We start from the raw sequence: 13292 nt of genomic DNA, 5'->3' as shown, positions 1-13292 counted from the left end.
ATAACAAGAAAAAAGTGGTATATCAGTGTAAAATAAACACTATCAGTCTAAAAAACATAATGTAGTCCGTGTTTAAAATCTAAAAGCTATTTTACACTTGTTTACCAATCCCCAAAATTGCCCTAAATGCCATTGACTGTCAAAAAATATAATTGTGTTTGCCGCCGGCGCCTACAATAGCATGCTTATTTCAAACAATAATCTGTTATTTAAATGCATTTCATCAAACATTTTCATTAAAAAAGAAGAGAGAAATAGTGAAAGGAAGTGGGTTAAAGACTATTAACAGACTTAGAAAAAACCTCAGTTAGATTAGTAGTTGCTTATCACATCAATGAGCTATTTTTGTAATCATGAATTGGACTTTGAGTTGGTGGATTTAAGGAACAAAGATAAAAATGAGGACGGAAAAAAGGTATTTGGATTAGAAAGTGCAAAACAAGCAAATTCTTTTTGTGGGGAAAATAATGGAGTAACAAACAAAAGAGCGGACAATTTTCTAGAGAATCATAACTCCAATTCTAATTCTTTAGGAAATTCATTTTTAAAAACAAAAATAACTCAAAGTAATCGAAGCAATGACACAAATTCTTCACTTGAATCATTTCCTAGAAGCGAATGTAGTGTTAACTCAAACAAAGATAACGGCTATATTAACTTTGATATTTATGACTCAAATAATTTGGTTTACAATAGCCCCTTTACTGAACATTTGAATGAGGATTTGATAGATAAATTTGTGAAAATTATAAATGAAGAAAAGAGCAATTTTTTTAATTCTAGAACGTATGGACTTGAGTGTGTGAGAAAATTGAGTATAATTCCACCAATTAGAATACATGAACTTTGGAGAAAAACGCCTTTACACATAAGGGAAATACTGTACAATTCATTTGAAATTGCCATTGAAAACAGAATTAAACTATGGTATGGAATTGACAAAAATGTAGATATAATCAATTGGGGTGAGTTTTATTTGAAACGAATGGGCGAATATTTGTCTATACCAGATGACTTTATTGATCGACTGGTGAGCATATACCTATCAAATTTTAAAGATTCTTGTTTTGAAAATTTTGCTAACACGACTCTTTTAAAAGAGGCATTAAACGATTACTGTTCATTTGAACTTCAACCAAAACTTGACAAGTTGTATGAAGAATGCTACAATCATTATTTTAATGACGACAAAAACAGAAATATAGATCCTGTTTCAAATTATGAGTCATTTCTATTTGTCAGAAATATGAGTGCAGACAATATAAGTCATGCGAGAAATAGAGGAACTGAAGATTATAGACACTTTCTTTCAATGTCCATGAATAATTTAAATAACGAAAATTTATTTAATAATATAGGTAAAACAAGAAGAAACACATGGGGCCAAGATACAAAAGCAAATTATTATTATTACTATTCATCAGAGGAACCACCTTATGCAGCACTAATATTGGTTTTAACGCTATTCAGACTTCATGCAATAGATGGAATTCTAAATTCCCGCACCATAACTATCCTAATTGATATATTTCACATTTTAGTTGATAATAAGGGTATTGATGGTTACAAATCTTCCTTGTTGGTATTCAATTGCCTTCAGACACTTACTTATAATGATATCAGAAAAAGTAAACTTAAGGGAAATACTAATTCATTGGACAGAGGCTGGAACAAATCAATTAGATATCTCAAAGTTGCAGGTGCCACGTTATTGGGAGGAGTGGTACTTGCAGCAGCAACAACAATAGCTGCACCTGGAATAGTAGCAGGATTAGGAACACTAGGTGTCACTTTTTCAAGTATTTTTGGAACAACCGTTACTGCAGGAACTAGTGCAGCTACCTTATCTGCAGTAGCAGGTGTAAGTGGGGCTGGCTTATCAGGATGGAAAATGAGCAGAAGGGAATCACCCTTAAAAACTTTTGCCTTTCATCAAATTAAAAACAACATTGATAAAAATGGATTGTTGCCTATACTAATTGGAGTTAGCGGTTGGATTAGAGACAAAGATGATATATTTAAACCATGGAAAATCGCATTTAATGGAGTAGATTGGATGGAAAATTACGTAATTGAATTTGAACCTGAAATATTATCACAGCTAGGCACCTCAATTGTTCTTACTATGTCTCAGGATCTTGCTATATTCGCAGGAAAAGCAATATTGCTTCAAACAATTGTAGGGACATTAACTGCTGCTTTATCATGGCCAATAACATTAATGCAATATGCTGCTACACTAGACAATACTTGGGCAGTTACGAGACAAAAAACAGAACAAGCAGCAGTTCTGCTCGCTGATGCATTATGTGACAACGATACAACAGGAAATCGTCCTGTTAAGCTTATTGGTTACAGTATGGGTGCTCGCCTCATTTTTTTAGCTTTGCAAATTTTACATAACCGAAAACAATTTAACAAAGTACAAGATGTTGTGTTACTGGGAATGCCAACATCATTAAATAAAAAAAAGTGGAATAAAGCAAGAGGAGTTGTTTCGAATCGTTTTATTAATGTTTTTACAAGATCTGACTGGGTTCTTGCTTTTTTCTATAGATATATGCAGTGGGGTTTGCATGTTGCTGGGATCTCACCTGTCAACTTTGATGGTATTGAAAATTATGATGTTACTGGTCTAATAAACTCACATGATGAATATCCTGAAAAAATTAGGGATATTTTATACTATATCAGATTTTTTTGATTTTTTCTTTTGCTACATTTTATATAAATATTTTGTGTAATTGCATTTGTATGCATACATGCAACGCAAAATATATTATTTTTACACGTAATATTTTTTTTAAATTATTTTGTCCTCTTCCACATAAATTTAGATATACAAATATGCACATATACAAGTGTTTATACATTTAAAAATATGTACATGATAGAAAAAAATAATTTAAAATGCATTATAACATTTGATGACCACTTTTTTGTGTATTTATGTTAAAGTGAATTTATTATGTTATTTTTACTGAATAAAACAATACTAGTACAAAAAAAGAGAATTTTTAGTATACAAATATGAAATAGATATTATAACTTTAAATGAACAATAACAACAGTACAAATAATAAAAAAAAAATAAATTACAACAGTAATTTAGTCAATAATGAGTTATTCAACAGTATAGACGGTTCAAATATAAATAATGGTTTAATGCTAGAAAATAAATATAAAAAATCACCAATAATTCACAAAAACCAAAATTCTGGCCTTTTAAATATTAAAATAGAAAGTCCTGGAGATGAAGAGCTTATAGAGGAGCTTTTGATAGATTTATCATTACTGCTAACTAAATTAAGAAATAACCTAGATGGATATGAGTTTTTTTCTAAGGAGAGGTATGATAAAAGAAATAAAATTGTTGATTTAATAAGTGTTTGTATTTCTGTTGGATTAAGAATAACATATATAATTGAAGAAAAGTATAATATTCTGGAAAATAGATGTAATATAATAAATGAAAGTTCAATATGTTGTAATTGGTTCACATACTGGAATGAAAACTTTCCAAGAGGAAGTTTAATAGAGAATGACATACAGGAATTTGATTCAATTAAAAAAAGAAATGAGTTGTTAGTTAGTAACGGCAATAAATTCAATGAAGAACACAAATGCACAATAAGTTGCGTTAAGTATGGAAAATCAATAAGTGATTTTAAAATGTTATGTAAAATTGCAAATAGTTTATTCTATAAGGCATTTATGATGAATTTGCGGTTCTCAAAAGAATATTCAGACGAATTGGATCAAATTGATGTAGATGAAGGCAAAATAAGTGGCAGTATAAATAATCAATTCGTGAACTTAAATAGAGCTGAGTGTGAAGATTTAAGTAACAATAAACATGAAAATAATAATAGCTACCACCTTAAAGTAGACTATAGTAATATTAGCTATGATAGAGACAACGAAGGCATATGTTGGAACAATAATGAACAAATTAACATTGATGATAAAAGCTTATATCGTGATAACAAAACCAAGATTAACAAAAAAAATATGAGCAGGGAGTTTTTGTTTGATGTTAAGAAAAAGAATAATGAATGTTTAAACGAATCATCTGGAAGCAGTAAAATGACAAGTTTTGAGGACCTGCTTTTACCGGAAATATTGTGTACAACAGTAGATGAAATAGAATTAAGTGATAATAAAGGTAAAAATAATGACATTTATCTTGATAAGGAAATAAATATGTGTTTGAGAAATAGTTCACGTAGAACATCAATAATTATTGAAAATATAGATTATGAATCACTTGTTGAATTTAATAATAATATTTCAAAATTAAAAAAATCGATATTAAAAGTAAAAGAAGTCCAAAAAGAAGTAAATCGTTTAATTATTGAAAGTACAGGTGATATTGATTGTTTAGAAGGACAAACTGAATTAACACAGTTAAATACTGCACAAGGTTTGTGCTGTGTAGCAGAAGGATGCAAATTGAAATCAAGTTGGTGGCCATTTCAAGGTTCTACTGCAGGTTTGGTATGCGGAAGTGCTGCAGGTTTATTATTAGGTCCTGTTGGTATAAGTGTAGGTGCCGCAGTTGGTGGAGCTATTGGTTTAACATTTGGCAAAATGTTAAAAGCAAGTTGTGAAGCGAGAATGGATGAAATACTAAAAGAATGTGAGGAGAGGAAAAGCCGTAAGAATCAATCAATAGTAAACAATAAGAATAGTGAATATGAATTATTGGTTGAAGTATTTGATGATAACTTAAACGATAATAACAATATACTGTTGTCTGATGATTACTACAATAAGTACATTTCAAATGTGACATTAAGTGATATATTAGAAAACGTAGACGTTATACCTTAATTAATTTAGAAATTATCAATTTAATTTATTATTTTTCATTGTATAAGCAACATAAAAAACAGTAATAATAATATTAATAATAGTTATCTTCATTGCTAATATCTACATGCAAAATAGAAATTAGTGTAGTAATAATTGCCGTTATTTATATTATTTTTGGTGAAATCGATAGAAACTTAAAATGCAATATTTGGGCGGGGAGTGTAAAAACAAATAAATAAATTGGTTTATTTAATAGAAATGCATTGCATACTTTTAGAAAAAAAAAGAAAATTAATTAGTTGAAATATTTGATTATAAGATTTATCTTTTCTATTAAATATGTTTATATTAACTTGAAAAGACGATACTAAATTTTTCCCACAATATAAATACCGAAAATTTTGCTATAAATCCAAATGCAACAATATTATTATGGTATCTATTAATGGTAATGTAATTGGTTTCATTATGAATATAATAAGCTAGAGGTAGCATTGTTGATTTTAGTACACAACTAGTTATGAGAATGTTGAAAGAGGATACAATGGTATCCTGTTAATGTTTAGAAGTGGATATTTATTAAATATAATATCTTAATAGGATTTTATGACTCGAAGTGTATAAAAAAAAAGTATCAAGGATCTAAATCTTTCATATAAGTGTGGTTACTTTATGGATATATAGTTAAACGTAGTATTAATTATTACTTAAAAGATTGATACAGTTATTTTATGATAAAGAAGTGGGAAGGATATTTTAACGAGAACGATATGGATATCATTTCTTTTGAATTGTTTTAATATGGAAACAAAACATATTAGTTTATTATTTGGTTAATATTTGGGAGTAAATAATAATAAACCGTTTTGTATTTTTTATAAATATATTAAAGTTATTTTTAATTGACTTAGGAGAAGGAATACTCAAAACTTAATAGGACGTTAAATACACAAGAACGATATAATCAAACAATATATTTATAGGAACAAAGGAATAGTGGTCAAATAACTAATAAATAAATACATATATATATTCAAAATAAAGGTCCATTGTATGCTGAATAAAATATCATTGTGCATATATATAGAGATATAAAGAATAGTTAATAGTAATATTAGCAATAAAGATGATAGTTGGAACTATATCAAAATTATTACTAGTATTATTATCTTTATCATCATTTGATAATGTTATCAAATGTGGTGAAAATTTTGATTTACACAACTTGAATGAACTAAGTAATGAAATTACTATTAATAATGATATTATGTTGGATGATGGTAATGATCTTTTAATTGAGTTAGATGTTGATACAGGGAATGTTGACATAACTTTGAATGTAGATGGATCACTTGAAAAAACAAGCGTTGATCTGGGTTCCAATTTAGATTATAATGCAAACGAAATCACTCAAATAAATGAAGGAATAGGTGACACAACTATTATTGAGGACTTAATTAGTGATTCAACTCTTCTAGATCAAACGTCCAATGATTTGAATGAATATGGATTTGAAGATAAAGATATTGATGGTGATTCCTCGAAAAACAATGAAGATAATGGAGTGTCCACATATGTTCATGGGGGTGGACCAGTTGCACCACCACCAGCAACAAGTACGGCAGCACCAGGACCAAGTTCTACTGATTCGCAAGTAACACCAGACACTTCAACACCAGATATTTCAACTTCAGAGACAACAACAGCAACAAGTCCTACTGAGACACAGACAACAAGTGTTACAGTGACACATACAACAACTTCTACTGAAACACAGACGACAAGTGTTCCAGTAATACCGACAACTTCTACTGAAACACAGACAACAACTGTTCCAGTAACACCGGCAACAACTTCTACTGAAACACAGACAACAACTGTTCCAGTAACACCGGCAACAACTTCTACTGAAACACAGACAACAACTGTTCCAGTAACACAGACAACGACTGTTCCAGTAACACCGACAACAACTTCTACTGAAACACAGACGACAACTGTTACAGTGACACAGACAACAACTGTTCCAGTAACACCGACAACAACTTCTACTGAAACACAGACGACAAGTGTTCCAGTAACACCGACAACTTCTACTGAAACACAGACAACAACTGTTCCAGTAACACAGACAACAACTGTTCCAGTAACACCGACAACAACTTCTACTGAAACACAGACAACAACTGTTCCAGTAACACAGACAACAACTGTTCCAGTAACACAGACAACAACTGTTACAGTGACACAGACAACAAACCCTACAACCTCAAAGCCGGGAGGTGGATCAAATAATGGATCGGGAGGTGGATCTGGTGGTGTGTCTGGTGGTGGATCAAGTAATGGATCAGGAGGTGGATCTGGTGGTGTGTCTGGTGGTGTGTCTGGTGGTGAATCTGGTGGTGGGTCTGGTGGTGAATCTGGAGGTGGATCTGGTGGTGAATCTGGTGGTACAGCAACAACAACAGCATCACCTACAACACCTACAATACCGACAGAGACAACAGTAACAGCTACATCAACGACAACAATAAACCCAGGAGTAATAGCAGGAGCAGTATTGGGTGGAATAGGTTTAGCAGGTATAGGTGTATTAGCAGGATTGGGAATGGAGTCTAGAAATAAAAAAAAGAAAAAACAAAAACGAAAATATATGACTTATAAATTGAATAAAATGAGTAAGGATCAATTACTTAGAGGGTCTGCTAATAGTTCAAGTGGAAGTAAGCCTGTTCAATTACATGTATCTAATCAACCAACTACAGAACCTGTTTTCATCCCAGTTGTGCAAGCAGTAACAACAGGAGCGACTGTAACGGCTCCTGGTTTGATTGGTTCTACAGCAGAAAGCGTGGATAAAGATATTCCAGGTTTTAAAATAGGAGGTGTAGACCAATACTCAATTTCTGACTCATCTTTTTTTGACGATTGAAATGATAATAAAAGATGATTCTACATTGTGAAAGGTTAAATTGTAAATACATATATTGGAGGTTGTAGTAATTTTGTTGTGAATTATTTCAGGTGATGTGAAGAAAGGTAAACATACATTTACAATATTAAATTCTTGAATATGTTTTTTATTTAATGTCGAAAAAATATTAATAAACAAAAGCCGGTCTGTAGTATTGCCATTTATTTGATTTTGGAAGTTAGTAGATAAGTAGCAAAAAAGGAAATATTTCCAGCTATTTATATCCAATTATTTCGAATTGGCAAAAAAAATGTGATGATAACATGCTGACTAGAAGAATACAGTAATTGTTATGTAAATATATCTGCAACAATAAATACATTTATATCTATATGTTTCGAAAAAAGTGTGTTAATGAATGATATACTGGAATATTTTTTGATATTTTTACATATTTAAAAAATAAATATTGCAATTATTGTTTTAATTATGTATTGTTTTTTTTAGTTAAATAGGACTTACATGTTAATATGAATTCTTGTGTTGGCGGTAAAGTATTTTAGGTATCGAATATATATAAAGGTGATTAATTAGATATAAATAATTAACTGCGAACATAATGACTAGAAAGGATTTGACTCATCTTAAGAATATAATGAATGGAAAACAATGAGGTAACCTGATAATATTTTAAAATATATTGACTATTAGACGAATATTAATATATAGTATTAAATTATATTTCCACACCATAAGTGTTGAATGAACTAGTAATATATAATGATATTTACTAAGTGAATTTCAATATCAATACATAAATAGAATATGCAGTTAGAAACACACAAATATAGGATAGCATATTAATTTGAAATGACTGACATTTAGGAAGGGTCATATAAAAATGATACTTGATATATATTTATTAAATATAGGATATTATTTAGATATAATATTTTTGAAAGATTTTATTACAGGATAGTAGTTATCAAAGATAATGTTTAAATGTTGATTTGAATTTTATATACAATTGTCTATATAGCCTTATAATTGCTGAATATTATAAATAATAATTGGTGGTAGTTATAAGGGACATGAATGCAATTATTAAAATTTTAATTTTGCATGGTAAGAAGTAGTTAATATAGATAACAATAATAGTATTATTTATTTTACAATAAAAGAGTGTTTGAAATTAGATAAATTGAATGAAATAATAAAGTAAAAGTAGTAAAAAAAAGAAATACTTTCAAAAGACAAAGGTAATCTTGTTAGTGTAATATAACATTGAACAAAGTAGAAATTGTATTATTATTAACTAGGATCACTATAAATATATTGAGAGTCTGTTTATATAAAAATAAGTATATATAAGAGAAATAATAACGGTGTTAGTGTGTGTCAAAGTAACGTAATAAACGAAGTTTACTGAATAAAAGTATATGTAATAATCATTAAAAAATATATGTGAATAGATAAACATTATAGATCAAATGAGAATAGCTGTTATATTAGCATTTCATTTGGTATAGTTATTTGTATTGTCGGCTAATTTTATTAACTGTATGGAAAATTTTGATGAACAAGGGTTCAATCAATTGAATAATGAGATGATTTTTCAAGAAAATGAACCTGTTCTAAGTGAAAATATTGATTCAACTAGTTTTAATAGTCATCAAATTGAACTGAATGCAAATACTGGGGATGTTGACATAAAGCTCAATTTTGGAGAATCATTTGGTGATACAAGTGTTGATATTGGTGATCATTCGGAAAATACTCTAACTTATATTAAAACTTATGAAAGTACTTATACATAAATATAGTTGTAGATTCAATAAATGACTTAAGTATTTTAGGTCAATTATCATTTGATTTAAACGAGGAAGAAATCGGTGATGTAAATATTGTTAATGAATCTTCTCAAGACAACGAAAATTCTTCACGTGTTCATGGTAATAGACCTACCGCACCACCAACCTTAACAACTACAGTAGAACCAATTGAAACTTTAGATGCTTCAGAAAGTGCAACTACAGATGATACTTCAATACCAGGTTCTTCAGATTTGGCTCCAACTAGTTCAGCAGCGACAGATGAAACGACATCAGAAGAAGTAACGCAAACTCAAACAACAGAGACAACTACTACAACGACAGTAATGGCATCGGAAGGGCAAACATAAAATTTTGTTTCAATACAATCAGGAAATAATAATGAAGGTACCGAAACAGAACCAGGGACAGTAGATGGCACAACATCAACAACAGTACATCTAGGGTTAATAGCAGGAGCAGTATTGGGTGGAATAGGTGGTTTAGCAGGTTTTGGTGTTTTGGCAGGATTAGGAGCTGAATATAAAAAAAAGACTAAGAGAGAAATATATAAGTCAGAAATTGGCTGGAGGTAAGGTAAACACGACTCATTCACTTAGGGTTGGTGGTAGTTATTTTGGCGAAAGTGGTCCCAACACACCAGTTAATGCAGAAGTTTCTCTTCAATTATCAGTGACTTTGCAACAAACTATGGCTCCTGTTATTGTCCCAATTATACAAGCAGTGGCTCCAGAACCAAGTGCAGTAACTCCCGGTGTAGTGGTTGCTCATTTAGGTCAAGAATCCTAGAATGTTCCAGGATTCAAAATAGAAGGTTTGGAATATTATTCACTGTCAGATATTTCATTTTTTGATGATTAAAAAAATTATATATTGGATTCAATTATACTTTTAAGGATGGATTCCAAATCTTTAATTTTTATTATATAGGTGAAGTTTGCATTTATGTTAATAACAATATAGAACAGGGAGAATTATTGTAAATAAGTTATTAAAAGTGATAATGAATGAACATAATAATAATAATAATGTATTGTATTCTTTGACATATTTTGTATGTAAAAGTGCATTATTTCAATAAATTGTTTGCATGTTATTTTTTGTTGCACAGAAAATGAAAATTATATTGTGGGATTAAACAGTTTTGGCGGCCAAATTTTAGGTACTTGATTGAGTCTAAAAAGTGGGAAAAGAATGAGTGCAACACATCTTTAAAAAGATATAAATAAAAAACAGTGTGAAACTTTAATTTAAAAATAACATCAAAATAGAAATTTTCATTGATTTATTTTACATAAGCGACATTTAACTATATCTTTCATGGTTTTAATATCTTTTTGAAGTAAAAGTCACAAGTAGTACAATACTTGTAAACAAAAATATAGGCAAATAAATTTGAGTGAAAAACGAAAATAAATTTTTAAGGTATAATAATATTTAATAAAATACAGGATTATTATGATTACGTTATAATATAGGATATTTATTCAGATATAACATCTGAGCAAGATTTCATCACTCGATAGTGTGCAAAATTATATAAGATAAAAAGATCATGATTTGGTCTATAATAAACTTTTGTGTTGTTTGTTACCGTGTATAATAAGTATATTTATGATAGTAATTCTATTTATTTAAGTGGAACAAATGTTGAAAATTTATTGACACTTGAATTATATTATTGTTTGTAATAATATATAATAAAATATATATACAAAAGTGTTATTTTAAGTGCCTATTGGATTCATTATAAATAACAAGAAATAGTTCTAATAATTGAATATAATGAACATATATTCAGTTATTTTTTTTCAAATAATAAAAAACTGAAAACAAGAATAATAGTTCTAGTATAAAAAACTTCGAGACAATAGAATATTAATGATAAAATACAAACATGAGGCCCAAACTAATATCAGAATTATTATTGTTGTTATCACTATTATTCAATAACGATGTGAGATGTAAAGAAAGCCTTGTTGATACCGAACTTGGACTAAATAATGGGGCTGTAACACGGAAAGATTATATTGCCTCAAATAGTGATGTTGTTATTGAATTTGATGCAAATATGAGAGATTTTGACGTAACTGTAGAAGAGAATAATGAATTATTAGAGAAAACCAGTATTGATTTAAGTTCCACTTTAACTGGAACTCCTTGTATAAATGAGGGAATTCAAGACATAATTATTGATGGTAGTGAAATTAATGATTTAAATATTTTAGATCAATCATCTTTTGATGTTAAAAAAATTGGCAGTGACAGTTCAGATAATAGTAAAGATGATACAATATATTCATATGTTCATGGAGTTAGACCAGTTGCTCCACCGCCTACAACGGCAACACCTGATCCCATTACGCCTTCGGAAAGTGTACCAACACCCGACCCTCCAACATCACCAACAACAGTAGCGCCAATAACACCGACTGAAGAAACATCAACCCCAGAAGACGGTGATAATGGGAATACTGATAATGAAGGTGGTGATGACAATAAGGACAATGGAAATAGTGAAGATGGTAAACCGGAAATAGTGGAAAAACCTGGGGATAATGAGTCAGAGGGGGTACTAGGAGAATCAGGAAGTGAAGAGTCAGGATGTGCAGATAATGGAGATAATAATGTAGATACCAATGAAAGACAAGAAACTAGTGTGAAACCGGAATCAGGTGAAACAGGTAGTAACATTAATGGAGAGGCAGGAAAATCCGGATCAGGAACAACTGAAAATGGAGGGGGACAAACAGGAGATACAAATCAAAAAAATGGTAGCGAAACAGATACCGATGATAATGAAACAGAAATAGGTGAATCTAGTCAAGGAAGTGAGTCAGAGTCAGGTGGAACAGCTAGCGGCGATGTAACAACAGGAGAAACAGGATCAACAGGAACAACCGGAACGGTAGTAACTACAACTCCACCTGTAACAACATCAACGACAACAATACATCCAGGACTAATAGCAGGAACGGTGTTGGGTGGAATAGGTGGTTTAGCAGGTTTGGGTGTTTTGGCAGGATTGGGAGCTGAATCTAGGAAAAGGAAGAGGAAAAAAGAAGTAATGGGTTCCACGTTCGGTGGAGTTGTTAAAGGTAGAACAGGGGTGTCTCCTGCACTAAGAGGTAGTATTGGTTCAACTACGGGAGTACATGAAGTAAATTATGGAATAAACGCTAAATACCCCTTTGATATGCATCAAACTTCAAATTTTGTTCCGCTTGTACAAACAATTGGACCTGAAATGAGTGGATCAAATGGTGGAATAATGCTTGCATCTTCAAGTACAGATAGTGGTGAAATTACATGATACACAGTATAAGCTATAAATAATTCACTATATAATTCGTCATTTTTCGCCAATTAACAATAGAGAAATAAAAAACACTAGCATTCAACATAAAATAAATGATAGATGATGCACATTAAATGGATATTTTAATTTCATCGTTTATTGGGGTAAATGGTGAATTGCAAGATAAACATATATTACTACAGTTTTTTTCGCTTTGATTTTTAATCTTTGACATATACTTGAGGCTTGAGTTTGAGATGATATAACTACAACATTTGCGATACTTTCCTTTTTCAAAGTAATCTAAGTCTTTGTTAGTTACTGGGCAAATAAGGCAGTTTGTATTGCTATTTGTTTTATTCTGTGTCACGAAATAGTGAGAAAAGGAATTATGGAGGGTATTATCAAGTAATGAATATATTGGTACAAAATC

The 13292-nt window shown here is 30.3% G+C and overlaps 5 protein-coding genes across 5 annotated transcripts; all 5 read left to right on the top strand.

The window, feature by feature from the left end:
* Positions 1-334: 334 nt before the first annotated feature.
* On the top strand, positions 335-2704 carry FG379_003596 (uncharacterized protein; the record flags this gene model as incomplete). The annotated part of the gene is made up of 1 exon (XM_067329225.1): positions 335-2704. The coding sequence occupies one exon, from the start codon at positions 335-337 to the stop codon at positions 2702-2704; it is 2370 nt and encodes a 789-aa protein (XP_067185402.1).
* Positions 2705-3054: 350 nt separating this feature from the next.
* Positions 3055-4833, top strand: FG379_003595 (uncharacterized protein; the record flags this gene model as incomplete). The annotated part of the gene is made up of 1 exon (XM_067329224.1): positions 3055-4833. One exon carries the CDS (start codon positions 3055-3057, stop codon positions 4831-4833), a length of 1779 nt encoding a protein of 592 aa, XP_067185401.1.
* A 1108-nt stretch (positions 4834-5941) lies between these two features.
* Positions 5942-7747, top strand: FG379_003594 (uncharacterized protein; the record flags this gene model as incomplete). The annotated part of the gene is made up of 1 exon (XM_067329223.1): positions 5942-7747. One exon carries the CDS (start codon positions 5942-5944, stop codon positions 7745-7747), a length of 1806 nt encoding a protein of 601 aa, XP_067185400.1.
* A 1544-nt stretch (positions 7748-9291) lies between these two features.
* FG379_003593 (uncharacterized protein) lies at positions 9292-10350 on the top strand (the record flags this gene model as incomplete). The annotated part of the gene is made up of 4 exons (XM_067329222.1): positions 9292-9532; positions 9559-9807; positions 9934-10132; positions 10161-10350. The coding sequence occupies 4 exons, from the start codon at positions 9292-9294 to the stop codon at positions 10348-10350; spliced, it is 879 nt and encodes a 292-aa protein (XP_067185399.1).
* Positions 10351-11458: 1108 nt separating this feature from the next.
* On the top strand, positions 11459-12874 carry FG379_003592 (uncharacterized protein; the record flags this gene model as incomplete). Its single annotated transcript, XM_067329221.1, has 1 exon — positions 11459-12874. The coding sequence occupies one exon, from the start codon at positions 11459-11461 to the stop codon at positions 12872-12874; it is 1416 nt and encodes a 471-aa protein (XP_067185398.1).
* Between the last annotated feature and the right edge of the window lie 418 nt (positions 12875-13292).

Source organism: Cryptosporidium bovis (assembly GCF_009768925.1).
Source record: "Cryptosporidium bovis isolate 45015 chromosome Unknown contig_8, whole genome shotgun sequence".
NCBI lineage: Eukaryota > Apicomplexa > Conoidasida > Eucoccidiorida > Cryptosporidiidae > Cryptosporidium > Cryptosporidium bovis.
The sequence above is the reverse complement of the archived record's forward strand: the minus strand, read 5'-3'. Positions and strand labels throughout refer to the sequence as shown.